This window comes from Monodelphis domestica, chromosome 7, assembly GCF_027887165.1.
Source record: "Monodelphis domestica isolate mMonDom1 chromosome 7, mMonDom1.pri, whole genome shotgun sequence".
Classification (NCBI taxonomy): Eukaryota; Metazoa; Chordata; class Mammalia; order Didelphimorphia; family Didelphidae; genus Monodelphis; species Monodelphis domestica.
This window is the reverse complement of record NC_077233.1, coordinates 59368720-59395638: the sequence shown is the minus strand read 5'-3', so window position 1 is coordinate 59395638 and position 26919 is coordinate 59368720. Positions and strand designations below refer to the sequence as shown.

The window sequence follows — 26919 nt, the reverse complement described above, 5'->3', positions numbered from 1 at the left end:
GCTCGTCTCTGGATGATTGAAGGTGAGAAGGAAGGCAGGCTGGCCAATGGGGCTTCTAAAGTAACCAACCTGTTACATCCTGCAGGAAAGAGAGGCAAAGAAACGCATGAGAGTCTACGAGAAGATGACCTATTCCTCTAAGATAGCTGCCAAGCGCACTAACCTCCGGAGACAGCTGCAGATGGAGGATCACATGGATGAACAAGCTTTACATGCTGAGAATCAGCGGCTTCGAGACCTGCATGAAAGCACTTTCTGGAAAATTGCTGTCACCAAAGGTAGAGTTACTGCTAAACCCCAACCCCTCAAATCTGTGTTCCAGGCCCTTTGTGTAGGAGAGATCCAGAAATCACCCCTAAGGAGGTCATGGAAGCTTGTTTGTCCTAATCTGCCAAAAGTGCTCAGTTTAACGCCAGAAAATTCAACTCTGCCATATCGTTTCTCTGAGACTCAGTTTCCTTATCTATAAAGTGGGGATAACAACACATGCCCTTATCTATCCGTCCTACTCAGTTTATGGGTCTTAGATTCACAAGAGAATCAGACAGGCCAGATATATGTAAAGCAACAAGCCTTTATTATAACACCTCTTAGACTACATGAAGAAGCCTGAAAGCCCCAAATGAAACACCGAATGAAGGAAATAAAGGAAGGCTACAGCCAGGGAGGCAACAGGAACTTCAGGTATAGTCAGGGGTGTGCTGGTAAATATTTAACAAGCAGCGCCCCATGCCCCCAGGAAATAAAAACAAATGTCAGGAGGCATGATGCACTCAAGTTTAATCTGTATTATCAGCACTTTCTTTATCATTTTCTTAAATCTAGACAATAAAAGAGAAAACCCTGATTTAAGGCATTTGCCCATTTCTTCCTTTCTTTTTCTTTTCTTTTTAATTTGCCCATTTCCAAGGTATAAATACATGAAAATTTGACCATCATCTTATCCATCAGTTCAAACTGGCTCCAGCATACCTCTGAGTGTAGTGATCTCAGGGACACAGTAGGAGAAAAAAGGAGAGGTCAACAATGGTCTTACAGAGAGGTTCGCCCTTGGACAAGGAACATGCAATTTTTCTAAGCTCTCCATCATTGGGAAGGGGGTTACAGATTTAAAAGGGACAGGAGCATCTTCACACACAGGCACATTTAATTGGTTTCCTATTTCTGATGCCATAGGTAGGGAGAGCTTGATTTTGTCTAGGGGAGACCTAGCTGAATCAAATAAGAAAGCAGCCCTGAATATGTAAATTTCTGGAAAAGGGTGAAATAAGGGGATCTTGGGCTTGAGAAAAGGTCATGTCCAGAGCAGAGACAGACTGTGCCTGTTCAACTCATAAGCCTCAGGGCTCTTTTGAGGGATGCGTTTTATAAATCTTAAAGTATTAAAGAAATGTGAGATATTATTATTTTGGGTAATTCATTAACACTAGTTAAAATTTTATTCCCCTCTTACTCTAAAATTTATTATTTATTCAGTTAAGTCTAATAGTTGTGACCTTGAGGCTTTGCAGAATCCAAACTTGCTTTGCTTCTGAATCATTACAGAAAAAGTCGATTCTGTTCACATGGGATCTTTAGTATTTCTTCATTTTATTACACTCTTATGAATTAAAAATCAATGATTCAGTATTGATGTCTAGATAACACATTAATCTGAAAAAGGTGATCATTACTGAAGGAAAAGTAATGTCATTTATATAGTCTTAGAAATGTTAGCAAAAAGCAAACAAACATAAAAAGAAACCAAAAGCTTACAGTTAGCTAAAACAATCCCTATTTGCTGATGGCATGATGATTTACTTAGAAAATTCTTAGAAATCAGCAGCCATTCCAACAAAAACAATTAATAAATTTAGGAAAGTTGCAGGCAACAAAATAAACCTACAAAAATCAAAAGCATTTCCATATAATAACAAGAATAGGAAGGAAATAAATACTTATTAAATACCAGTTATATGCCGAGCACTGTGATAAGTGATTTACAAACATTATTTCATTTGATCTTTAGAACAATCCTGTGAGGCTTACTCTGCAAAAACATACAAAAGACTCATATGGATTCAATTTAAAAGAGTTCTTTAAAAAAAACATAAGGGGGGGGGGGGCAGCTGGGTAGCTCAGTGGATTGAGAGCTAGCCCTAGAGACGGGAGGTCCTAGGTTCAAATCTGGCCTCAGACACTTCCCAGCTGTGTGACCCTGGGCAAGTCACTTGACCCCCATTGCCTAGCCCTTACCACTCTTCTGCCTTGGAGCCAATACACAGTATTGACTCTAAGATGGAAGGTAAGGGTTTAAAAAAAAAAAAAACATAAGGGGGCAACTCGGTGGCTCAGTGTATTGAGAACCAGGCGTAGAGATGGGAGGTCCTAGGTACAAATCTGGCCTCAGACACTTCCCATCTGTGTGACCCTGGGCAAGTCACTTGACCCCCATTGCCTAGCCCTTACCACTCTTCTACCTTGGAACCAAGGAACGGAAGGTAAGAGTTTTTAAAATAAAACTAAAAAAAAAAACATAAATAGATATAAAGATATTCAGTGTTCATGACTAGGCTGTGCCAACAACATAAAAATGGAAATACTACCAAAGTTAAATTGCAGTTTTAATGCTGTCCCAATGAAAATCTCAAAGATATATGCAGAGGTTTCAAACATGTGGCCTTCAGGTATGCAACACACAATACTCCTGAGTTCTAAACCAGATTAAAGTATAATTGGGAAATATTTTTTAAATAAATGAAAATATAAAGCACCACAGATACTGTCTCAAAATTAAATCTGTAGGGATCATCATGTATGGATTAGTGAACTCATTTCTATTTAACATCATTATTTTATAGAACACTTTACAATAATAAAATTCATTTGTAGAAACAAAAGATCTAAAACGTCAAGGGAAATAATGAAAAAAGGAGGCAGCTAAGAGTTAATATTACTTCTAGATCTCAACTGTGTTATAAAGGAGCAGTCATCAAAACCATTTAGTAATGACTAAAAAATGGAGAAATCGACCAAAAGAAGAAACTAGACAAGGGAGAATCAGAAACAGGGAAATAACCTAGTGTTTGATAAAATGGAAAACATAACTTACTTGGGAAAAAACTCTCTATATGGTAAAAATTGTTAGGAAAACTGAATAGTCTGTCAGAAATCAGACTTAGATTTATACCTACCTAACACAACATTCAATAGTAAATTCTATCAATATGTCTATAGATATGCATATAAATATATCTATCGAGGCAGATATATGAAATATAATTTATGTTCCTTTTAGATATATACACGCATATGTAAATATGGCTGTATATGTATATGGTATGTATAAAATGCCAAATGCCATTTTCCTAATAGCTAAGAAGTCCAAGGGATATGAACATACAGGTCTCAATGGAAGAATAGCAATCTATTAACTATGTGAACAAGTGCTCCAAATCACTAATGATCATAAGAGCAATGCAAATCAAAACAACTCTGAGGTTTCATCTCATAGGGAATTGGCAAAGATGACAAAAACTGGGGAGTGGTTCTAGGAAGATAGACAATACTTCTGTCACCATATACAATGCCCTCTTGGTTCTGCTTGTTTCACTCTTCATAATTTCATGAAGTTCTTTCCCTGTTTTTAAAAATTAACTTTTTTGTTATTTCTTACAGCATAGTAGTATTCCATTACAATCATATTCCACTTCTTGTTTAACCATTCTTCTACTGATGGGCATCCCCTTGATTTCCAGTTCTTTGTCACTGCAAAGAGTGCTGCTGTAAATATTCTAGAACATACAGGTTCTTTTCCTTTTTCCCTATTACCTTAGGAAATTAACAACCTAAGAGTGATATCAGTGAGTCAAAAGGTATGCACATTTAGAACTCATTGGGGAGCAAGGCCAGAATCCTGGATTCTGGATTAGGAGATTTGAGTTCAAATCCCAAATCAGCTTCTAGTTATCTGTGCCTCTATTGTAAAATAGGGATGTTGGGACAAATGACTTCAAAAGTCCCTCTAGTTCTAAATCCCAGATCTTCTGGAAGACACCCCAAAACAATCCTCTTTTAAAAAATATATATATATATATTTTATTGTCATGCAAAATAACACTTCCATATTGTTCATTGCTGTAAGAACAAAATTATATATAACCAAAACCCCCAAAATAAAACCACAGATACACTGATGTGAAAGATGACTTCAACAGATCTTTCTCTGGAGGTGAATATTATTCCCAGTCACAAATCTTTCAAGATTGTCCCAGATTATTGCATTGCTGAGAGGTGGCCAAGTTTTTTACAGATACAGATACATCCAATATTGCTGTTATTGTGTACAATGTTCTCTTAGTTCTGCTTATTTTGTCCCATATCAGTTCCTGTAGATTTTTCCAGCTTTTTCTGAAATTATCTTGCTTATCATTTCTTATAGTACTTATATATTCTTATGGTATTATTAATTTTTTATGGTTGGACTAAATATTTAATTGGTGGTTGCCAGGGATTTAATTTCTAAATCCCAAAATGAATTACTAAAGTAAAATGTAATTTGTGGTAGTTTATTTTATTTTATTTTTTAAACCCTTACCTTCCATCTGGGAGTCAATACTGTGTATTGGCTCCAAGGCAAAAGAGTGGTAAGGGCTAGGCAATGGAGGTCAAGTGACTTGCCCAGGGTCACACAGCTGGGAAGCTGAGGCCAGATTTGAACCTAGGACCTCCTGTCTCTAGGCCTGGCTCTCAATCCACTGAGCTACCCAGCTGCCCTCTGTGGTAGTTTATTTTTACAATGGAAGGAAGATATTAAGGAAGAGAGAAAAGAGGGGAGAGAGAGAGAGAGAGAGAGAGAGAGAGAGAGAGAGAGAGAGAGAGAGAGAGAGAGAGAGAGAGAGAGAGAGAGAGAGAAAGCTCTGACTTCCTCTGAACCAGTTAGAAATTCTAAGGCACCAGTTAGGGGAAAGGAGTCTCAAGACGATTGGCCTTTCTTGGAGGTTCACACTTCCGGAAAGGGAAAGGAAAGAAGTCAGCCTTTACACTCACCATCATGACCAAAGAAAAGCAGTCTGAGGTCTCCTGCATGAGCTCCTCCAGGGGTCCAATTCCACAGTCAAGTGTCTTCACTCCAAGTCCAAGTATCTCTCTTCCAGTCTCTCCTAAAGTGCCTCTCTTCACTCTAAGTCCTAGTGTCCGTCTTCCAGTCCAACTCTGAGTGACTGAATCCTCAGACCAACTCCGAGTGACTGATCACTGAAAATGATCAAGCTCAATTGAATGATCCTTGTGTGTCTCTGTTTCCGCTATTTAAAGACCCTTTTCTCTTGTGTCATCTCCTCTAAATTGTACGTCTACCAATCACAGCCAGCACTCCTCTCCAGGACTGCCCACTTTTTCACACATGGGTCACAGACCTCCCACTCAATGTATGAAGTGGGTGTTCATACCTTTTGTGGTTAGTTCACACCTTTTGTAATTAGTTCACACTTCTTTGTGGTTAAAATGGGTAGATCTACTTTAAATATTGGGTTTACACTTTGGGGAATTAAAATCTAAAAATAGACAGGGGATTACAATTTAATCTTCACAGTTTTCCATCACCAACATGTAACACAATTTGTTCAACCATTCCCCAATCAAGGGCATTCCCTGAATTTCCAATTCTTTGCCACCACAAAAAGTGCTGCTATAAATATTTTTGTATAACTAGGTCCTTTCCCCTTTTTTATTATCTCTTTGGGATATAGACCCAAGGAGTAGCATTACTGGCTATGCAGAGTTTTATAGCCCTTTAGCATAGTTCCAAATTGCCCTCTAGAATGGTTGGATCAGTTCATACTCCACCAACTGCCTTAGTGTCCCAATTTGAACAATCCTATTTTTTTTAAACCCTTACCTTCCACCTTAGAATCAGTACTATGTATTGGTTCTAAAGCAAAAGAGTGGTAAGGGCTAGGCAATGGAGATTAAATGACTTGCCCAGGATCACACAGCTTGCAAGTGTCTGAAACCAGCTTTGAGCATGGGACCTCCTATCTCTAGACCTGACTCTCAATCCACTGAGTACCCAGCTGTCCCTTTTGAAAAATGTAAATTTTAAAAATTAATATCCAATACTCCAAGTATTATATTTATAAGATTTATTAATAATAAAACTTGAAGCAAAGGAAAATAAAAGGCTAGAGAAACAGAGAGAGCTCACTAGCCTCACACATGAAAAAGAGAACAAGGGAGGCCTTACCCAAAACCTTATATACAAACGTAACAAATGCAAATGTGAACGAAGGGAAAAGGATTCTTGGGACAAGAAAAGAATTCAGGGAGATGGGAGTCCAAAGGATACAAAATTTCCACTTCTACAAAAAGAAGGAAGCTGGGGCGGCCACATGACTCCTTGGATTGAGGGCTTGTTCTAGAGATAGAAGGTTCCAGGTTCAAAGCTGGCCTCAGATACTTCCTAGCTGTGTGACACTGGGCAAGTCACTTAATCCCAGTTGCCTAAGCCTGACCACTTTTCTGCCTTGGAATTGATGCTTAGTATTGATTCTAAGATGTAAGAGTTTTAAAACATTTTTTTTAAATAGACAGAGAAAGAGAAGGCAGTGGATGTCCTCCAGGAGACTTGACTTGCCCAAGATCACATTGCCCTAATATATATTCTCCTGTTGTTGCAGATAAGCAAGCTGAGAGAGACAACCTGGCCACCTACATTGAACAGAAGCGACAAATGTTTCTGATCCAGGTACCAGCCCTGTGGACTGAGTCCCCAGCATGGATAATCCAATTCCCTTAACCTAAATTTCCAACCTGACCCTGCTAAATCAGGACATAAAAGTGTCTCTGATGCTCTCAAAGGGACCAGTGGGATGGGTTAAGGAGCCTGGGCCCTGGTGGTCTCTTCAATGGGTAACTGGGCTTAAAACAAGGAACAGGGAAAGAAGATTGGGATGTGAAAAGGGGGATAAGTGAGGAGAACAGGAAGGGGAGGGTGTGATCTGGGTCAGTCTTTTGGCAGCTTAAATCTTCACTCACAACTAATGACAAATTTTCTTTTTCTTCTCATTTTGTCTTCTCTCTTGGCCTAGGCACTTCCCCTTCACTCCTTGCTCCCTGCTTTTCCCCTCTTCTTCTTCTCTTTCCCTTCTCCTTCACCATCTAGCCCCCCCACCCACCCATTTACTTGTGCCATGGCTCCAAAACCTCTGAAATATCTACCCTGGAGAAGACAAAAGGGCTCTGAATCCATTGTAAAGGATCCAGCTATCTATGATACCTTGTGACAGAATTGGAGCTTCTGGTGTTTCTGAGCCTTTGGGTGAGCCTTAGGCTACATGGGGTCATGGATCAGCACTCAAATTCTCCCAGGAAGCACCCAAAGAATGGGGAAAAGAGAGGAAGAGAGATGTTTTCAGAGACATGCCAGAAAAGATACCCAAGAACTCAGGAACCCCACAACTGCATTGCTCTGTGTATGCAGGACATGCTTTATCTCCTACTTTTCCCTTCTTTGCCTCCTATGAGTCAGATCATATCATGAAGCTTGATTCCAATATCAGCAGTGACCCCCATGCAACCTCACTGCTTTCATGTGCTGGATACTAACATGAGAAAGAGGTTGAGCATCTCCCCAGGGATGCCATTCACAGCTGCCAACTTTCTACTCCAACAGCTCGGCTGCCCTGACTTTTTTGTGAGGCTAAAGTAAATCCTCCTCTTTCAAGGGCCATTTTGAAGATAGAAGGGCAACCCAATATTTTGAGTAACCTTAGAAGGGACTGGCTACTGCTGGAAAGGCATAGGTAGCCATCCTCTGTTCTACCCACATTACATTTCTGTTCTACCCACATTACATTGGATAATGCCATTTGGACTCTAGTCTGGGAATACAAAGACAAAAATCAAATAGTGTTTGCCCTCAAGGATCTCACATCCTATACAAAATAAATACAGGATAATTTGGGGGCAGTGGGAGACTCCCTAGCCAGAAGAAGCAGGAATCGGGAAAGAATTTTGTAGAAAGTGGTGCTAGAGCTGAGTCCTGAAGGAAAGTGGAGGATTTTAAGAAGTGAGACTAAGGAGAAGATGCATTCCAAGCCAGGGGTTGGCCTTTGAAACACACAGAGATGGTAGGTGGCACATGGTGGGGGAAGAACATATATTCCTCAATGGCCCTGCCTTTTCTATATTCACAGTTTCTCTCCACCCTTCTTTCTTTCTGTTTTTATACTTTTAGCCTCCTCCATCATGTCCCCTTTCCCCAGTATCCAAGGTGGACCCTTTGTATGTATGTTGCTGAGGCCCAAACTGGGCAGATGAGAGTGAACTCTTAGAACTCTGTCCTCAAAGTATGGTTTGTTGGTCCTTAGTATGCCCTGGATATGAAGAAAGAGGAGATTCTGAGACTGGAAATGTTGGCCACCAAAGAAGAGATGAAGCTGGAGAAGGCGGAAAAATTCCTAGAGAAGGATGCAACTCTGTTTGATGAGTTCCTGAAGGAGAACGATAGGAACTCCGTACAGGCCATGAGAATGTAAACCAAGGGGGGAAGGTGCAACCATGGGGGCAAGGCCCATGAGGACAGAGGAGGGGCGGCAAACAGGTGTCACTGGGGCAAGATGTTAGCCCCCAATCTTAACCCTTTCTAGGTCCAGTGTTAACACTCAGTAATTGAGAAGCAAAAACTAGAATCTGGCCTAGAGACTGGGTCACAGAAACCCACAAAGGGAAAACCTCCATTCATTATTGTGGAGACGGGGAAAATAGGAAGAATCTGGCCTCCCATTCCATCTGATGATCTCAGGCCAAGAAAAGTATTCTATTTTCAGGGCAGAGGAGGGCCACATACCACACACCAGAGCAGTATCCATAAGCCCCCCAGCTTTAATGCTGCAATGCATTAAAATGCAAAACTTTTAGATCTTGGTTCTTCCCATAAGCACCAGGCCAAGCCTTAAACTTAAGCCTGGACCTTAATCTAACTCTAAGCTAACCCTAAACCCAAACACTGAATAAAAGACTAATTGGGTCCCTGATCCTATCTATTCCCATTACTAAAAACCCTAATGTTATCTTTAACACTAAATCCTGATTAAAACTCAAGCTCTAATATAAAATTCTTCCACCTACCTGTAGTTAACCCTAAAACTTTAATTCCAATTTTAGTTTTAGCTTCACAGCTGTACAAATCCATGCCAGAGGTCACTATTTGTCCTTGGCACTTATAGCCATTGTCCTAGAGGAAGGTTCCTCAGAGCCTAGCCTCCTAGGTTGGAGGTGCTGATAGCCCCTGTTCCCTTTATAATCCCAGAGGGCAAAGGAAACTCGAAAGGTCATCTAATTAATGCTCCTGACTTTAAGCACTCTGGGAAGGGTAGCCTTGATTTGTCCCTTCCAAACCAACTCCTGCCCAGCCAGAAGCCAAGAGACAACATTAATTGGAAGATAACTCATTCCCTGCCCCTTGTTTGATCTTGTACTACCATTTTACAAAGACCAAGATCATGTTCTCTTCATTCTCCAAACTATGGCTTCCTCCTATTCCCAACAAGGCCTGACTGGCTCAGAATCTGTATCTCCACAGAGCCATTAATGTTGCCCATATTCATCTAACCCATGAAGGGTAGGACCTGGATCTTTAAGACTCATCAAGACCCACCTAGCCAGTACCCCGAGCCTTCATCCCCAGTCATTTCTGCTAGCAGGTGAATTTTCCTAGTATTTCGTAGATAGTCAACCTTGGGTTTAGTCAGCACATATTCGGCACTCAGCCTTGTGCTAGGTTCTTCTGTGGGGTCTAGGACCTAAATAGTGGTGGAGAGAGGCAGGTAGGCATTAATGAGCAAGGTCTTATGATGAGGACAGTGAGGAACTAGGCCTGGCTGAAGTGGAAGGTATGCATTGGGAAAGAGTCCTATTTGAAGTTAGACCACAGAAGTCCTGAAATAACAGGAAGGAAAGTTTGGACTTGGTAGGGCAATCAACTTCCACTGCTTTTACATTTTGAAGTTATCAATGGGGAACACTGGCTGTCCATCAGTTATCACTTCAACCACAACATGTGACTCATTCATTTACTTATCTGAACATGTTTCCTCCCTGAAATCCAAATGCATATGGTAACCTCAAATATTGGTCATCATTGGAAATATACTGCTGACCCCTTGTGCCCACCATGTGCTCTGTTGACCACTGGTCACTCAAAATTTTAATTTCTCAGAGGTTGCATCATTTTCAAATGTATCTTGCTTGGAAAACATTGGGGTATCCTCAAAATATGCAAGGACCTGCAGAAAGGAAGGCCCTGCAACCCATTGGGTAGATCTTTTAAATAGAACCCATGGAAGAACATGGATGAAAAGTGGACAGGATGAGAAGGAAGAGATGTGTTGAGCTTTGAATGGATGAAGTACTCAAACCAGATCCATTGATGGAACATGGAAAGATACTACCCAGTCCAGCCTCTTCTTTTAATAGATAAAGAAACTGAGGCAGACCCAGAGAATTGAGGGGATTTAGAATCATAGTGTCATCATTCTAGAAATGGAAGGGACTTTCAGTGCCATCTAGTCCAATCCTCTCATTTTAAAGATGAGAGAGGCAGCTGGGTGGCCCAGTGGATTAAGAGTCAGGCCTAGAGTCGGGAGGTCATAGGTTCAAATCTGGCCTCAGACACTTCCCAGATGTGTGACCCTGGGCAATTCACTTAACCCCCATTGCCTAGCCCTTACCACTCTTCTGCCTTGGAACTAATATCTAGTATTGACTCCAAGATGGAAGGTAAGGGTTTGTAAAAAAGGAAAAAAATAAAAGAAAAAAATAAAAATAAAGATGAGGAAGCTGAGGCACAGAGACTAAGTGACCTGCCCAGGGTCACCTATGCTTGATCTACATCATCTCTCAGCTCTCAGACTTGTTCTATTATGAGGGATTCTGGTTTAATGGAAAGAGCACTGGATTTGGAGTCAAGAAACATTGTTTTCTGACCCTTACTGTGGGCAAGTGTCTTTGACCTTATTGGGCTTCTATTTGACCATGAGGATGGTTGTGAGAGAAGCAATTTGGTGAACCTTATGGTACTATGGAAATGAAAGGGAAAGTTATTAATTATACTCTATTAATTATATAATTAATTGAGTTTCAAGCTGTATAGGACAGAGATGCCTGCATCAACCATCTAATCAAGTATTTCTATGTGCCTACTACACACAAAGCCATGAGAGGTGCAAAGGTGAATGAGACACAACACTTGCCCTCAAATTAGTAGGCATTTCATAGAATCAAAGACCTGGAAGGGCCCTTAGAAATCATCTAAACCAATCATGGTGTCAAACTCAACAGAAAAAGATCCCTGCTGCCAACTCAGAAGACCACAAATTAACATTGTCTACATTGTATTGTATTTTTTTAAATGTTGTCAAACATTTCCCAAAGATATTTTAAGTTGGTCCTGGGCAGCTTGTGCCCCAGCTTCTAGAGTTTGACATCTCTGAACACCTTTATTCTAGCGATGAGGAACTTGAGGCCCACATAGGAGAAATTACTTGTCCAAGATGCAGGTAGTAGGTAGCAGGAAGAAGAAAAAATATACATGCTTTAAATAAAGGCTATAAAATAGTGCTAAATTGTCATTAAACTAATGCTATGGGAGTCTAGAAGGGGGAGAGCCACTGTGGTCTGAACTGTCAAGGAAAACTTCCTGGAGGAGGTAGATCTACAGCTGGATTTTAATAGGTAAATAGGATTTCAGTTGGTAGAAGAGAAAATTTGCCTTGTTAAACTTCTTTACAGTAGAAATCTATTCAACCTAGTCAGGAGGCATGGAAATGGACCTGTTGACCTCTCTCGGGACTTTCAGCTTTCCATAGTCCAAAATTTTAGCACTCTTTCTTTGCTCTGATCCAAGGGAAACAAGATTAAAGACTGTTCCCTAATCTCTCCAGGAATTTAGGTTGAACCATGTCCCCAAGGGAACTTAGTTTTTAATTTGGGCTAGGTCTACTGATGGTAAGATTAGCTGGCTAGCTGGAGATCTGGCTACCACTTGTAACAAATCTTTCTCTCTCTCTCTCTCTCTCTCTCTCTCTCTCTCTCTCTCTCTCTCTCTCTCTCTCTCTCTCTCTCTCTCTCTTTTTGTAGAGCTGAGAAGGAGGCTAAAGCCAAGATGGAGAAGATCATTGAAATTCGAGATATCACAGCACAAATCTTAATGATTAAAAGGTGACAGTTCTCCCACTTCTCCAAAAAAGACCATCTATCATGTTAGGAGAAAAACCTCTTTGTTAATCTCAGGATCATGGAGTTGTAAAACCTTAGTCTAATACAGTGGAAAGAGTCTTAGATTTCTAATCAGAAGTCCTAAGTTCAAATCCTATGACTTTGAGCAAGTCCCTTGAGTTCTCCGGGTCTCAGTTTCTCCCTCTGTAGACTGAGGGAGTTGGACTAGATGACCTCTAATGTCCCTAGATTTATGTTCCTATTATGTTTCATTTTACAGAGAAATTAAGGGACTTCTCTAAGGTCACACAAAGTAGTAAATAGTGGATCAGAGGTTTCAGTCCCGGTCCTTTAACTCTAAACCATTGTTTTCCCCAGCTCTATTGTGCCTTTTCTCCCCACTCCAGGCCAATCTTCCTAAAACACCATGCCCCTGCTCTGGTGTCTTCAAGATATCACAACCCAGTGAAGTTGAAGTTGAAGTGAAGCAGCCAGGGCACAGCCACTTATCCCCATTTGACAGATGGGGAAATTGAGGCCTGAGTGTTATCATGACTTAACTATGGTCACACAGCAAGGTAGCAGAGAAGCTAGGACTTAGACCATCTATCAAGTGAAAAAACATATGAAAAGCTCTTTTCAAACCTTAAAGCTTAAGCCTTAAACTTTATAACTTAAAACTTCAAGCGTAACACTTTACAAATGCAAGCTATCATTGTTATCATTAATATTATTAATCATCATTAGTCATCTTAGTATCATCCTAAAATTTTGATCAGTAAAGAAAAACATTGTGAAGCTTCCCTACTTTTTAAAATGGCATTTTCCAAGTAGCATCCTGTGGTCTTACTAGGACATGGGTCTAAGAGTCAAAAGACCACAGTTCTGATCCCAGATCCACCATTTCTGAGTTATGTGGCCCTGTCCCTTGCTTTCTTCAGCTGTAAAATGAAAATACCATTGCTTGTGTTGCCCAATTCATGGGACTGTTCTAAGCAAAAATGTTTTTTAAAGTTTTAAATGATTTGGATACATGCATTGATATATCGGTCTTGTCACGAACATTCCCATAGTCCCCTCTAAAAATGCAACTGTTCCTGGGGAGACTCATACCAGAATGGCAAAGGAGGCTAAAAAGGAGAAGCCAAAGAGAGCAAAATTTTGATGTGTGCAAACCAGACATGGGATCAAAGACCCCCAGCTTGATTTCCCCTGCTCTGGGCAGGAGAGCTGAAGGTTGACTTTCTTAGCTATAGAAAGAAAAGTGCTGGGATGGCTCAGAGGTCATGAGACTCACTTGGGATCATAAGTTCATTAAACAAGAGCAATAAAATAATTTAGAGATGGTCTAGTCCAATTCCCTCATTTTACAGAGGCCCAGCATGGTTAAGCAATTTACCCAAGGTCATACACATAGAAAGTGGCAGAAATAGGATTCAGACTCAGATTTTGTGCCTCTAAAATTTAGTATTCTTTCCATTGCAACAAATTCTTGCTATGCCTCTAACTGTGTGACCTTGGGCAAGTCCCTTCTCCACTTCTTGGTCAGATAAGAGGATCAGGGATAGGTGGTCTCTGAGAAATCTTACTACTCTAATATTCTGGGAGGAGTACAAATAGGAATGTGAGGAATGGAAGGGTGACATTCTGACCAATTAGGAAACCTGTGGTCATACTCCTTTGGCCTAATCTTTACAATATCTCTTCCTTGAATCCCGGTCCAGTGAGATCTCCAAGTTTGAAGACAACGTCCATATTTTCAAAATCTATAAGGATTTCCTCTATAAGCTGTCCCCCAGGGAGTGGCTGATGACCCATGCCAGGAAGCACTTGACCCATGCTGCTACCAAGATGAGCTTAGCTGCCCATAAAGATAGTATTCCATTTTTGCCCATGGAAAAAGGTAACAGGAGAAAGGAAAGGGAGACCAAGGGGTTGGGGATCCAGGTCTCGCAAGTTGTTACCCCTCCACCCTTGCATTTTACAAAGCCCCTACCTGCTGGGTCACACTAGAACTTGGGTATCAAGAAAAATGAGCCTTCCCACAGAGGGAATACCTCTGCGGGCACCTAAGCTCAGAGCAGGCAGAAGGTCAGAATCCAGGCAGGCAGAATCATTACCCAAAGGCCCATTAGGAGCAGCCTATGAAAGAACAACTATGGCAGACACTGTGATGGGCAATGGGGATAACGAAGACTAAGGTGAGATAGTCACCATCCTCAAGGAGAACACACTCTATATTCAAAGTCTAGGGTAGGTAAGAGTTCAACCACCCAAGACAGATACATTAGAATGTCCATATAAGACAAAGCTTCAGAATCAGATTTAGGAAATGCTTGGGTTGGAAGGAATCTAAGAGAGCATGGGGTCCAGTCCCTTCATTTTACTGGGGCCCATAGGGGAAGTGACTCGCTTAAGGTCACACATCGGACCTAGAACCCATGTCTCCTGACCCTCAGAAGGGTCTTTGTTGGGCTTAGAGAGTTAGCTGATCCACATTCTTTTGTGAGGGAATGATAGATAGGCTCTTAAGCTTTCTGCACTAGAATCACCTGAGATTGAGAAGGATCTGGATCAGCCAGGAGCTTCCTAAATACTCCCTGTTACAGTTGGAGCTAATTCCAAGATATGATATGAGTGGCCATAGTTTGGAGCCAGCAAGGAATTCTGCCTGGCTGAAAAGGAGAGTGCAGGGGTGGTATTCAGAGGAAGGTCCTCACATTCTAGGGCAGAGCCCTCTCAAGGAATCTTTCTACTCCCTCTAGAAACACAATTCCTTAGGAGCAGTCAGTCAACCGATTTGATCATCCCCCTGAGACTCTCGCCCCCTGCATCTATACCTGACTTGATTATCAGCAAGGAAGGCAAGGCCTCTCCCACATCATCCTCATCCCAGGAATTACAGCCCCTATTCAGACTCAGTCCTCAGAAAAAACAGTAAGTGAACCTGGGAGGCAGAGGATGGGGCAAGGTGTTTGGGAGGAGGTTCCTGGGGATGAGAGGAAAAGGAAGTCGGTCCCAGTTGGATGGAACCAGGCCTATCACACTCTGAAGAGATTTAGGAGGAAAGGGGATGAAAGGTAGGTAGAGTGGGACTGAATTGCACAACTTCTCGGTTTATTGGGGTTTTGAGAGGCCGCCACGTAGCAGGAACAGCCGGACTCTCCTCACAATTGGACACTACAAAGCATCTCAAAAGGACAAAAATCAAAATCAGATGAGTGAAGGGGATCTGCCACAGAGAGCAGCCTTGAAGGTAGGCAGGGTTTGGGCATTTCCATGCTATAAGGGGGTAAAATGACATCTACCAAAGCGTGAGCTCCCCCACACCACCTACTGCAGCAGAGTCAGAGTAAGGGCAATCTCTAAATTCTTCGGGGCTCGCTGAGGGCACCGCAGACTTACCCCTGAGAGCAGTGAGACTTCAGACCCGAAGCCGAGGAGTGCAGAGCCTGGGCACAGAGATGGGGTAGAAGTGGGCTGGCTACACCAGACCCAATGGGAGACTGGAAAAATAGCCTCAGCTTGCTACTCAAAGAACTGCCTGCCTTCCTCACTCAGACTTTTGGCTGAGAAGGGAAGATAAGACAGAGACAAAAACTAAGACTGAAATGGCCACCAACACACAGGAACCACAATTCACAAGTATCAAGAGAAATAAGCTGCAGCAGAAAAAGCCTTTGACCTTGGATAATTTGTTTGGAGAAAAAGAGCAAAATACAGAAGTGACAACAGAAAGTGACAAACTAGCAAATACATCCAAACTTCTCCCCCTCAAAATGGAAATTAGTCACAAGTTCCCGAGGAACTCAAAAAGTAGTTCAAGAACCAAGTAAGAAAGCTAGAAGAAAAATGGGAAAAGTGGGGAAAAGAAATCAAAGTAACTCAAAAAGAAAAGTTTATTTTATTTTTTAATTATTTAATTTTGAATATTTTTCCATGGTTACAAGATTCATGTTCTTTCCCTCCCCTCCTCCTCCCCTTCTCCCATAGCCAATGAGCAATTCCATTGGGTTTTACATGTGTCATTGATCAAGACCTATTTCCATATTATTAATAATTGCACCAGGGTGATCATTTAGAGTCTACATCCCCAATCATATCCCCACTGAATCATGTGATCAAGTAGTTGTTTTTCTTCTGTGTTTCTACTTCCACAGTTCTTTCTCTGGGTGTGGATAGCTTCTTTCTCATAAGTCCCTCAGAATAGTTCTGGATCCTTACAATCCTGCTAGTAGAGAAGTCCATTTATATTTGGTTGTGCCACAGCGTATCCATCTCTGTGTACAGTGTCTTCCTGGTTCTGCTCTTTTCACTCTGCATCACTTCCTGGAGGTTGTTCCAGTCTCCATGGAATTCCTCCACTTTATTATTCCTTTCAGCACAATAATATTCCATTACCAACAGATACCACAATTTGTTCAGTCATTCCCCAATTGAAGGGCAACCTCTCATTTTCCAATTTTTTTTGCCACCACAAAGAGCACAGCTATAAATAATTTTGTACTGGTCTTTTTCCTTATCTCTTTAGATAAGGATAAGAGAGAAATCTCTTTAGATTAACCCAGCAGTGGTATGGCTGGATCAAAAGCCTGGCAGTATTTTAAAGCCCTTTGGGCATAGTTCCAAATTGCCTTCCAGAATGGTTAGATCAATTCACAACTCCACCAGCAATGCATCAGTGTCCTAATTTTGCCAGAATCCCTCCAACATTTATTACTTTCCTTTGCTGTCATATTAGCCAACCTGCTAGGTGTGAGGTGGTAACAGTTGTTTTGATTTGCATTTCTCTAATTATGAAAGATTTATAACACTTCTTCATGTGCCTGCTTATTGACCATTTTTATTTCTTTATCAGAAAATTGCCCATTCATGTCCCTTGCCCATTTATCAATTGGGGAATGACTTGATTTTTTTGTACCATTGATTCAGCTCATTATAAATTTGAGTAACTAGACGTTTGTCAGAAGTTTTTGTTATGAAGATGTTTTTCCCCAACTTGTTGCTTCCCTTCTAATTTTGGTTGCATTGGTTTTGTTTGTAAAAAACCTTTTTAATTTAATGTAATCAAAATTATTCACTTTACATTTTGTAATATTCTCTATCTCTTGCTTGGTCTTAAATTCTTTCCTTTCCCATATATCTGACAGGTATACTATCCTATGTTCACCTAATTTACTTATAGTTTCCTTCTTTATATTTAAGTCATTTACTCATTCTGAATTTATCTAGGTGTAGGGTATGAGGTGTTGATCTAAACCTAATCTCTCTCACACTGTTTTCCAATTTTCCCAGCAGTTTTTGTTAAATAGTGAGTTCTTGTCCCCAAAGCTGGGATCTTTGGATTTATCATACACTAGTTTGCTGAGGACATTTACCCCAAGTCTATTCCACTGATCCTCCCTTCTGTTTCTTAGCCAGTACAATATTGTTTTGATCACCACTGCTTTATAGTACAGTTTAAGATCCAGTACTGGTAAGGCCCTGTCCTTCATATTTTTTTTCATTAGTTCCCTCGATATTCTTGATTTTTTGTCCTTCCGAATGAACTTTGTTACATAATTTTATCTAATTCAGTAAAAAAGTTTCTTGGTAGTTTGATAGTTATGGTACTAAAGAAGTAAATTAATTTGGGTAGGATTGTCATTTTTATTATGTTAGCTTGTCCTATCCATGAGCAATTAATATTTTTCCAATTATTTAGATCTAGTTTTAATTGTGTGGAAAGTGTTTTGTAGTTGTATTCACATAATTCCTGTGTTTGGTCTTGGTAAATAGATTCATAAATATTTTATATTGTCTAGAGTGATTTTCAAATGGAATTTCTCTTTCTAACTTGCTGCTGAGTTGTGTTGAAAATATATTGAAATGCTGATGATGTATGTAGATTTATTTTGTATCCTGCAACTTTGCTCAAGTTGTTGATTATTTCCCCTAATTTTTAGTTGATTCTCTAGTATTCTTTAAGTAGATCATCATATCATCTGCAAATAGTTATAGTTTAGTCTCCTCATTGCCTACTTTAATCCCATCAATTCCTTTTTCTTCCCCAATTGCTACTGCTAGTGTTTCTAGTACAGTGTTAAATTATAGAGGTGATAATGGGCATCCTTGCTTCACTCCTGATCTTATTGGGAAGGCTTCTAATTTATCCTGTTGCAGATGATGCTTGCTGATGGTTTTAAATGTATACTGTTTGTCAGGTCTTTTCTTTATTAGTGCTTAGAAGTTTTCTATCTTATTAAATGATTATACTTTCCCCTGCAAGAATATAGAAGTTTGGCTGGGTAGTTGATTCTTGGTTGTAGACCCAGTTCCCTTGCTTTCCAGAATATCATATTTCATGCCTTCCAATCCTTCAGTATGGATGCAGCCAAGTCCTGTATTATCCTAACTGTTATTCCACAATATCTGAATGGTTCCTTCTTAGCAACTTGTAGTAATTTTATCTTGGTCTGGTAGTTCTTGAACTTGACTATAACATTCCTGGGCATTGTCAATTGGAGATTAAATATAAGAGATGATCTGTGGATTCTTTCAATCTCCACTTTTCCCTCTTGTTCAAGAAAGTTGGGACAGTTTTCTTAGATAATTTCCTGCAGAATGATGTTCAGGCTTTTTCTTTTGTCATGATTTTCTGGGGGTCCAATAATTCTTAAATTGTCTCTTCTGGATCTATTTTCCAGGTCTGTAGTTTTATCAATGAGGTGTTTCATATTTTCCTCAATTTTTTCATTCTTTTGATTTTGTTTTATAGACTCTTGATGCCTTGTGAAATCATTTGCTTCTAGTTTGTTACAAGGGAATCACTTTAAAAGACTGATATATATTAATTTAAGGTCGCCAAGGAATTCAGCTATGTAATTCCTAATTGAAAACTCAAGTCAGCAGTAAATCTTTTATGGAGTTTAATTACAATAGGAGGAAGAAAGGAATTAGAGATAGAGAGAGAGAAAAAGGGAGAGAAGGGAATAGGGCTTAAATACCCCTTCTGTTTAGGCTGGGCCAAAAGGCCCAAGCCCTTAGATAGCTGAGGCAAAGAAAAGAGATCAGTCCCTATAATTCACGTGACCAAAATGGAGAAACTATCTCAGGGGCCCCCACCTTCAGCTTCCTTCAGAGCAAGCTTCTCAGAGTACACTGCCACCACTCCGACCAACTCCTCAACCACCCCCGAGTCTTCAGACCCCCCTGATCTTTAAGGAAACCATCCAAGTTGCCTCCCCTCAGTTCTCACATCTACCAATCACTGTCCATCAATTTCCCTGTGCCAATGGAGGCTCTAGCTTAACCCAGGACCGCCCAGAGGCTTTGCACATGTCTGTTGAAGGTCATATTTTCAAATGATTAAATCTTTGCTCCTTTGCTACAGCCCTTTCTAAATCCTGTTAACCTGAGTAGGGTAGAGATTGGAATAATTAAATTTTGATCTAGGCTGCAGCCCTTACTCAATCCTGTTAGGACTGAATAGGGTGGAGATTGATTCCAAGTATCTCCATTGTATCAATTCTCTAAAATCAATCATGACTCAAAGAAATTCCTGTTCTATGCTTAAGCATAGGTCAAAGTCCTTTCCATTGTTCAGCAAAAGGTTTCTGTCCTAAAGTAATCTGAAGAAGGGAAGAGAAGGAACCTCCCATGCCAATGGGGTTCCCATTCCAATAGACTATCAGTAAGAAATTTTCCAAGTATGAAATATCCCAATGGTGAAATTTCCAACATTTATAAGTCTAAGGAATTTTAAGGTTTACAAGTTGTTGGATTCTAATTTTTAAAGACTGAATTTCATCCCTGGATTTTTGGTCATTCTTCTCCTTCTGGTCTGTTTTTCTTTGTAGGTTATCTTTCACTTTCTTTGCCTCATTTTCAAGCTGGTCAATTCTGGCTTTTAAGACACTATTTTCTTGTTTTAGATCATGTGCCTCTGTTTCCAGATGACTTGTTTTGCTTTTTAAGTTCTTTCCCCAATTGTCTTCAGCCTCTCTTAATTGTTTTTTAATTGTTTTGAGTTCTTCTAAATGCTATGTCCAATTTGTTGGAGTTCCTGTGTTTTTGCTTGGTGTCCTTTGGTCCTACTCTGTTCCATTTGTTGTTTGTTCATTACCTGGATAGAAGCTGCTAATTGTAATTTCTTTTTTCTTTTTCTGTTATTTACTCATATTTTTTCCTTCTTTCCCCCATCATTGGCTATAATCTTGCTCCTCTGTTTATTTGATGGATATGTGGGTTTGGGCTATTCTGACCTGAAGGGGCTTCTTCTCTGCTCAGCTGATTGACTAGATTAGGCTGATAGAGTATTAATGAGTCCTGAAGTCAGATCTTCCCCAGCTGGCAGCAGAAGCTGAAGGTATAGGTAAAGGTATGGTGGCTAAAGGAGTTAACCTCATCTTTCACTCTCTTCCTTTCTGCCTGCCACCTCCTTGACAGTTGCCCCGTTAGAGCCCTGGGCTTTCTGCCATATTATCAAAGTATCCTATCAAGGTTGCAGCCTTTGCCCTGGGATTTTATTCAGCAGGATTCTTTCTGTGGCTCTCAGTGCAGTTGGTGGGGGAGTGGTATTAGAGATTGAACTTCCCTGCCCTTTGAAGGCTTCTTATCTGCCCTATTAATAGACTAGATTAAGCTGGGGTAGAGCTGATCTGTGGAGCTGGATATTCCCTGAGGTCAAAACCTTGAGAGGAGGAGGCCCAAAATGGAGAGTGGTGGCCCCAACCAGGCTGCCCTCCCCTCCTTGCCTCTCCTTCAGCTGCCTCTCTGCCAGCTGTGATCAGTGCCCTGAGCCCCTCATAGCCCGCTTGCTACAGCAAGGCACTCCCTCCTGGCTGGAGCCCTCACCTTGAGATTTCAGGGACCCTCCGAGACTCAGCACAGTAGGTGGGGGAGGGGTCCTGGGACCTTCCTTCTTCCTTTTCCTTAAACTTGAGAATTCAAGCTTCTTTGTGTATCTTTTAAGTTGAATCCAGCAGTAAGGTCCCCTGGCTCTGTCCTGTTGTTAGATTTGGTTTTCTCTCCCCCTCAAAGCACTTTATTTTTGATTGATGTGGAAGGGTTTTTACAGAGGACTTGACTTTTGCTGCTTCTAAATAGCCATCTTGGGGGCAGCTGGGTAGCTCAGTGGATTGAGAGTCAGGCCTAGAGACAAGAGGTCCTAGGTTCAAATCTATCCTCAGACACTTCCCATCTGTGTGACTCTGGGCAAGTCACTTAACCCCCACTGCCTAGCCCTTATCACTCATCTGCGTTGGAGCCAATACACAGTATTGATTTCAAGATGGAAGGTAAGGGTTTTTATTTAAAAAAAAATTTTTTTTAGTAAACAGCCGTCTTGACTCCACCTCCCAAAAATAACAGTTTAAAAGACAAAATTTCCCACTTAGAAAAAGAGGCACAGAGACCAAATGAAATAAGAAGCAAATTGGAGAACAGAATTGACTTCTGAAAGCCATAAAAAGTAGGATAGAACAAACTGAAAAGGAAAAATCAAAAGATCATAGCTGAAAACCAGTCTTTAAAAACTAGAATTGAGCAAGTAGAAGCTAATGATCTCACAAGACAGCAAGAATTAATAAAACAAAGTCAAAAGAATGACAAAATAGAAGGAAACATGAAATATCTCATTCAAAAGACAACTGACCTAGTAAACATCTAGGAAAGACAATTTGAGAGTCATTGGTCTATCTGAAATCCTGAGGAAAAAAATAGAAGCCTTGATATCACATTACAAGAAATTATCCAAGAAAACTGCCCTGATATTCTTGAACAAGAGGGCAAAATAGACATTGAAAGAGTCCATAGATCACCCTCTACATTAAATTCTCAAAAGACAACCCCCAGGAATATAATTGCCAAATTCAAGAGCTTCCAAGCCAAGACAAAAATATTGCAAGCAGTCAGAAAGAGACAAGGAGTCCCAGTCAGAATTACTCAGAATCTGACAAACTTCAAGGTTTGGAATATGATATTCAGGAAGACAAGAGAATTGGGTCTATAACCAAGAATCACCTATCAAAACTGACTACATACTTTCAGGAGGGTATGGGCATTTAATAAAATAGAAGATTTCAAAGCATTCCTAAAGAAAAGACCAGAACTAAATGGAAAATTTGATGTCTAATTATTGGGGTTTTGATTTCAAAAGATATAAAATGTCAAAATTAGAAGGGATTTTCAAAATCATCAATCCAAAACTGAGTGGGAAGGGCTCTATCAGCATTCTGCATACTTGTAATGAAATCTTAGGCTTTTTAGCTCAATTCAACAAGCATTAATTAAGAACCTAGTGTACAGGGCAGTTAAATAACTCAGTGGATTGAGAACCAAGCCTAAAGATGAGAGGTCCTGCATTAAAATCTGGTCCTAGCTGTGTGACTCTGAGTAAGTCACTTAACTCCAATTGCCTAGCCCTTAACATTCTCCTGTCTTGGAACCAATACTTAAAATCATTCTAAGGCAGGAGGTAAAAGTCTGTCTGTTTTTTCAAAAGAAGCCATTACAATAGTTTTGGCCAGAAGTGATGATTGGGGCATTTTGAATAAACAGAAAAGGGCTGAGTTCGAGAGGTAGGTCAAGGGAGAATGAGAGCAGGTAGGAACTGTCAGAAATATGGGGAAGAGGGAAAAGTCAAGGATGACTCCAAAGTTTGGAGCCTGGGGGACAGAAATGATGGGATGCTCTCAACAAAGGTTGGGAGGAGGGATAAGTTTAGGAGGGAAGATGATAAATTTCATTTTGAACATATTGGATTGGAGGTGCCAGCTCATAGTAAGAGACCAAGTCTGGGGAAGTTCTACAAGGGCAATAATCCATTCCAATGTGAAGGGTCACAGCAATCCCTCTGCTCAGCCACTGACCTGAATGATTCTTTGACAGGTCCAGTACGACAATGTTCTCAGCCAAAACAGATGAAACTGATAGTGATGATGAGGTCAGTAACATCTTGAACATCTTGAACCACTTCTTTGAACCAGAGGTCCTGAAAGCATCCTAGAGGGGAACAGAACTACCCGTTAGTTCAGTGGGTATAGCAGGGGGTTAATGAAGCCAAAGTCATGGCAAGGGCTTCAATCATATCCATGGGGGGGGACATACCCTTGTGGGTCACTTAGCTTTATTCTAATCCATCATTACAAAGTAAACGCTGACCTCAGACCAAAACTGACCCCTTCCTCTTTTCCCTCCCCCATTTGCAGCAAATGGGAAGAGTGCTGGATTTAAAGTCAGAGGGCCTGTGTTCAAATCCTGGCTCTACTACTTACTACCTGTGAGTCCTGGGGCAAGTTACAACCTCTCTAGACATCAGTTTTTTCATCTGTGAATTGAATTGAATTGAAAGGGTTGAAATAGGTCCAAATGTCCATCTCATCTCTAAATCAATGATCCTATGAACCCTATAACATAATGTTCTTTTACTCTGACCAAAGACTGACCCTTCACTCTAGCCACAGAAAGCCCTTTGATCCCCCTCACACACATGACTATCTCTTCTTCTAGCCACTGACTAAACCCAAACTAAACCCATCATAGCTACCATTTATATAGTGCTTTGAGGTTTTTTACAAAGAGCTTTGGAAATATGAATTCATTTTATTCTTATATCAACCCTGGGTGGGAGATGCTACTGTTATCCCCATTTTACAGATGAAGAAGCTGAGATAGAAATTAAGTGACTTGCCCAGGGTCACACAGCTAGTAAAAGTCTGAGGTTAGATTTGAACTCAGGAAAGTCCAGAATTCCACCTACTGTTCCACCTTGCTGTCTCAACTCCAGACCCAAACTGATAAGTGAACCTAACCCCTAAACTCAACTACACAATGACTGTCAACCCTGGCAAGGGATTAATCCTTGCTTCAGACCCACTCCCCTGCCCCACCTCCCTACCCTCCCACTATCAAATGAGTCCTAAATCCTGACAGCAGCTTTGTCCTTCCCTCTAGTCATGAGCCTCCACCATGTGGAATGCTCCTGACCCAAAAGGACCAGAGGTGACTGAGATGATCCAAATCCCTTCCTTCTGGGAAGAGGGAAAAATTCCTCAGATTTCCCAGAAAATGGGTCAGGAGCACCTTGGATTCAGAAGATAATCCAGAGTGATCAGAAATGAAACCCCATACCTTCTCCCTTCTGATACTCCTTTGCCCCATCCCCAAAGCACCCCACCACCCCACCACAAGAAAAACACAACCATCACCCTGGGTACTTAGCACCAGAAGTTGGCTCGAACCATAGATAAACCCCGGACTTTGTTTCTCCAAAAAGCTGGACCTGTACTTCACAGAACCCCAACAGCTACTGGACATTTTCTCTCACCTGGAGGAGCAGAACCTCTCTCTGATTCAGAACTCCCAGGAGACAGAGGAGGCCCTGGACGAGATCAACCATTCCTTGAGAAACACACAAAACAAAATGTAGGTCAGCCGGTAATAACCTAAGGCAAGTTGGCTTTCCCAAGAGAGAGGAAAAAGATGCTTTAGTTGGGAGAAGAGAATCCTGAGGGTCAGAGGGGATGGGGCAGGGAATTCATATGTAGGGAGAGCAGGGGAAAGGATATGAAGATGATTTTCTAACAGCTAAGGCCGTCAGGGAGAAGAGAGAACAGACTTGTTCTGTGTGGTCCCCAAGGACAAAACTAGGATCATCATCTTTGGAGAAGAAAGAAAGAGGGCAGTTCCAGAGAAGCCAGTTTCATTCAATTGCAAGGAAGAATGTTCTTAGAAATATGTCTCCTTCTCTGGGCCACAGTTTTCCTCTATAACATGAAAGATTTTTGACCAGATAATCCCTTTGGGCTCTTCTAGCTATGACATTCTACATTCTAAGGTTCCTTCCAGATGTAACATTCAGTATTCTAAGCCCCTTCAAGCTCCAGCCCTCTATGCCTTAAAACGCCTTTCAGGTCTGACATTCTGGGTTCCTTAGGTCCTATCTAGCTCTGACATTGTCTTTTATAAAGACCTTCCCATGCCCATTTCAATTCTAAATTCTAGATTCTCAATTCTTATCCTAACTGTCTGATTGCTCCTCAGTTTCCTTTACCAGATTTTCCTCTGGGTCATGTCCATTAATGGGTATTCCTTGAGGCTCTATCTTGGGTCTTTTTCTCACTATCCTGTCTTGCTTGGTGATACCTGCTCCTATAGGTTCCATTAGCCTCTCTTCGTAGATCATTCCTAGATCCCAGATATCTAAGCTTTAATCTCTTTTCTTGACCTTCAGACCCATATCACCAACTGGGTGTCTTATAAGTATCCCAAACTCACCAGGTACAAAACATAACTCATTATCTCAAACTCTCCCCTTTTCCCAACTTCCTGTTACTGTTGGGGGAAACATCCTCTTTCCAATCATCCAGACTCACAACCTCAGTTGTGTCATCCTTGACTTTTCACTTGCATTCCCCCCATATATCTAGTCTGTGGTCAAATCTTGTTTTTTCTTCCTTGCCTCTTCCATGGCCTCCTCCTCTCCATTCACCAGCAGCCCCTGACCTAGTCCAGGAGGCCCTCTACTTCTCATATGGATTATTAGAATAGCCTCCAGGTCTCTCTGTCTCAGGTCTCTCTCCACTAGAAATCATTCTCCATTCAGATGCCAAAGTGATTTTCTTAAAGTGCAGGTCTGCAGGCATTACTGCTTCCCTCCCACACTCCTATCTCAAGAGACTATTCATTTAACCCTATTGAATTTCATTTTAATAGCTTCGGTTCATGGCTTAGCCCGTTGAGATCTTTTGGGAGACTAATTCTTTTCATCAGTAGGTTAACTGTCCCTCTCATTTTTGTGCCAACTTCAAACTGGAGAAGCAGGCTCTCTATGACTTTATCCAAGTCACTGATAAAAATGTGAAATGGAAGAAAGTCAAATATAGAATCCTGGATAAATCCACTGGAGATTTTTAGGCTGTTATTAAACGAGTGTGCTTGAAGTTCAGCCATTCAAACAGTGCTGAACCTAGCTTATACTTCTCCATTTTTTCAATCTTTTGCTAAAAATCTAGGTAAACATAATCTACAGCATTACCCTGATGTATTGTTTAGTGACCTGCCAAAAAGATGAAAATAAAGTCAGTCTGAGGTGACCTGTTCTTTTTAAATCCTTACCTTCCACCTTAGAATCAGTACTGTGTATTGTTTCTACGGCAGAAGAGCCATAAAGGTTAGGCAATGGAGGTTAAGTGACTTGGCCAGGCTCACACATCAAGAAAGTGTCTGAGGCCAGATTTGAACCCAGGACCTTCCATTTCTAAGTTTAGCTCTCAATCCACTGAACTACCTAGCTGCCCCTTATGAGGCCATCCATGCTGACTTTGTGATCACTCTCTTTAGTGATCTATTCCAGAATTTCCAAAGGAATCAAAAGTAAACTCATTGGCCTATAGCTTACAGACTCCATGTTTGCTTTCTGTTCTTGAAAACTTATGACCACATTTGTGCCTCTCCAATGAGCCACCTTTATCCATTCTTCACGCTCTTTGGATTGCCACTGACAAGGGCTCATCAATCACACTGGCCAGTCCACTGAGTGCTCCAAGACAGAAGTCATTGCAGCCAGGTCACTTAGAAGGGAAAGTGATGAGAACTGATCAAGGGCAACTCTCTCACATTCTCCTTATTGCCCATGGGTATCTGCTTGCAGTGAGCCATTCTGAGGCCTGTCCTGCCCTGTCCAAAGGTCATTGTCCTTTGGAGAGAAAAGCTAAGCAGAGTAGTTATCTTCCAACATGTATA

The 26919-nt window shown here is 40.9% G+C and overlaps 1 protein-coding gene and 1 long non-coding RNA gene across 4 annotated transcripts in view; one reads left to right on the top strand and one right to left on the bottom strand.

Moving 5' to 3' along the window:
* Nucleotides 1-26919, top strand: part of CFAP100 (cilia and flagella associated protein 100) — a 54487-nt gene that overhangs the window by 16743 nt on the left and 10825 nt on the right. For all 3 annotated transcript variants that reach the window (XM_056804711.1, XM_056804710.1, XM_016424512.2), the window contains 8 exons: nucleotides 86-278; nucleotides 6657-6724; nucleotides 8349-8512; nucleotides 12118-12198; nucleotides 13920-14098; nucleotides 14961-15132; nucleotides 23065-23119; nucleotides 24452-24600. In XM_056804711.1, the coding sequence (XP_056660689.1) occupies nucleotides 86-278; nucleotides 6657-6724; nucleotides 8349-8512; nucleotides 12118-12198; nucleotides 13920-14098; nucleotides 14961-15132; nucleotides 23065-23119; nucleotides 24452-24600 (1061 nt within the window). The remainder of the gene's footprint in view (nucleotides 1-85; nucleotides 279-6656; nucleotides 6725-8348; nucleotides 8513-12117; nucleotides 12199-13919; nucleotides 14099-14960; nucleotides 15133-23064; nucleotides 23120-24451; nucleotides 24601-26919) is intronic.
* LOC130455457 (uncharacterized) overlaps nucleotides 239-26919 on the bottom strand; it is a 36191-nt gene continuing 9510 nt past the window's right edge. Inside the window, exons 2-3 of the long non-coding RNA XR_008913437.1 lie at nucleotides 23046-23178; nucleotides 239-5235 (exon numbers count right to left, since the gene is read on the bottom strand). This is a non-coding gene — a long non-coding RNA (uncharacterized LOC130455457). The remainder of the gene's footprint in view (nucleotides 5236-23045; nucleotides 23179-26919) is intronic.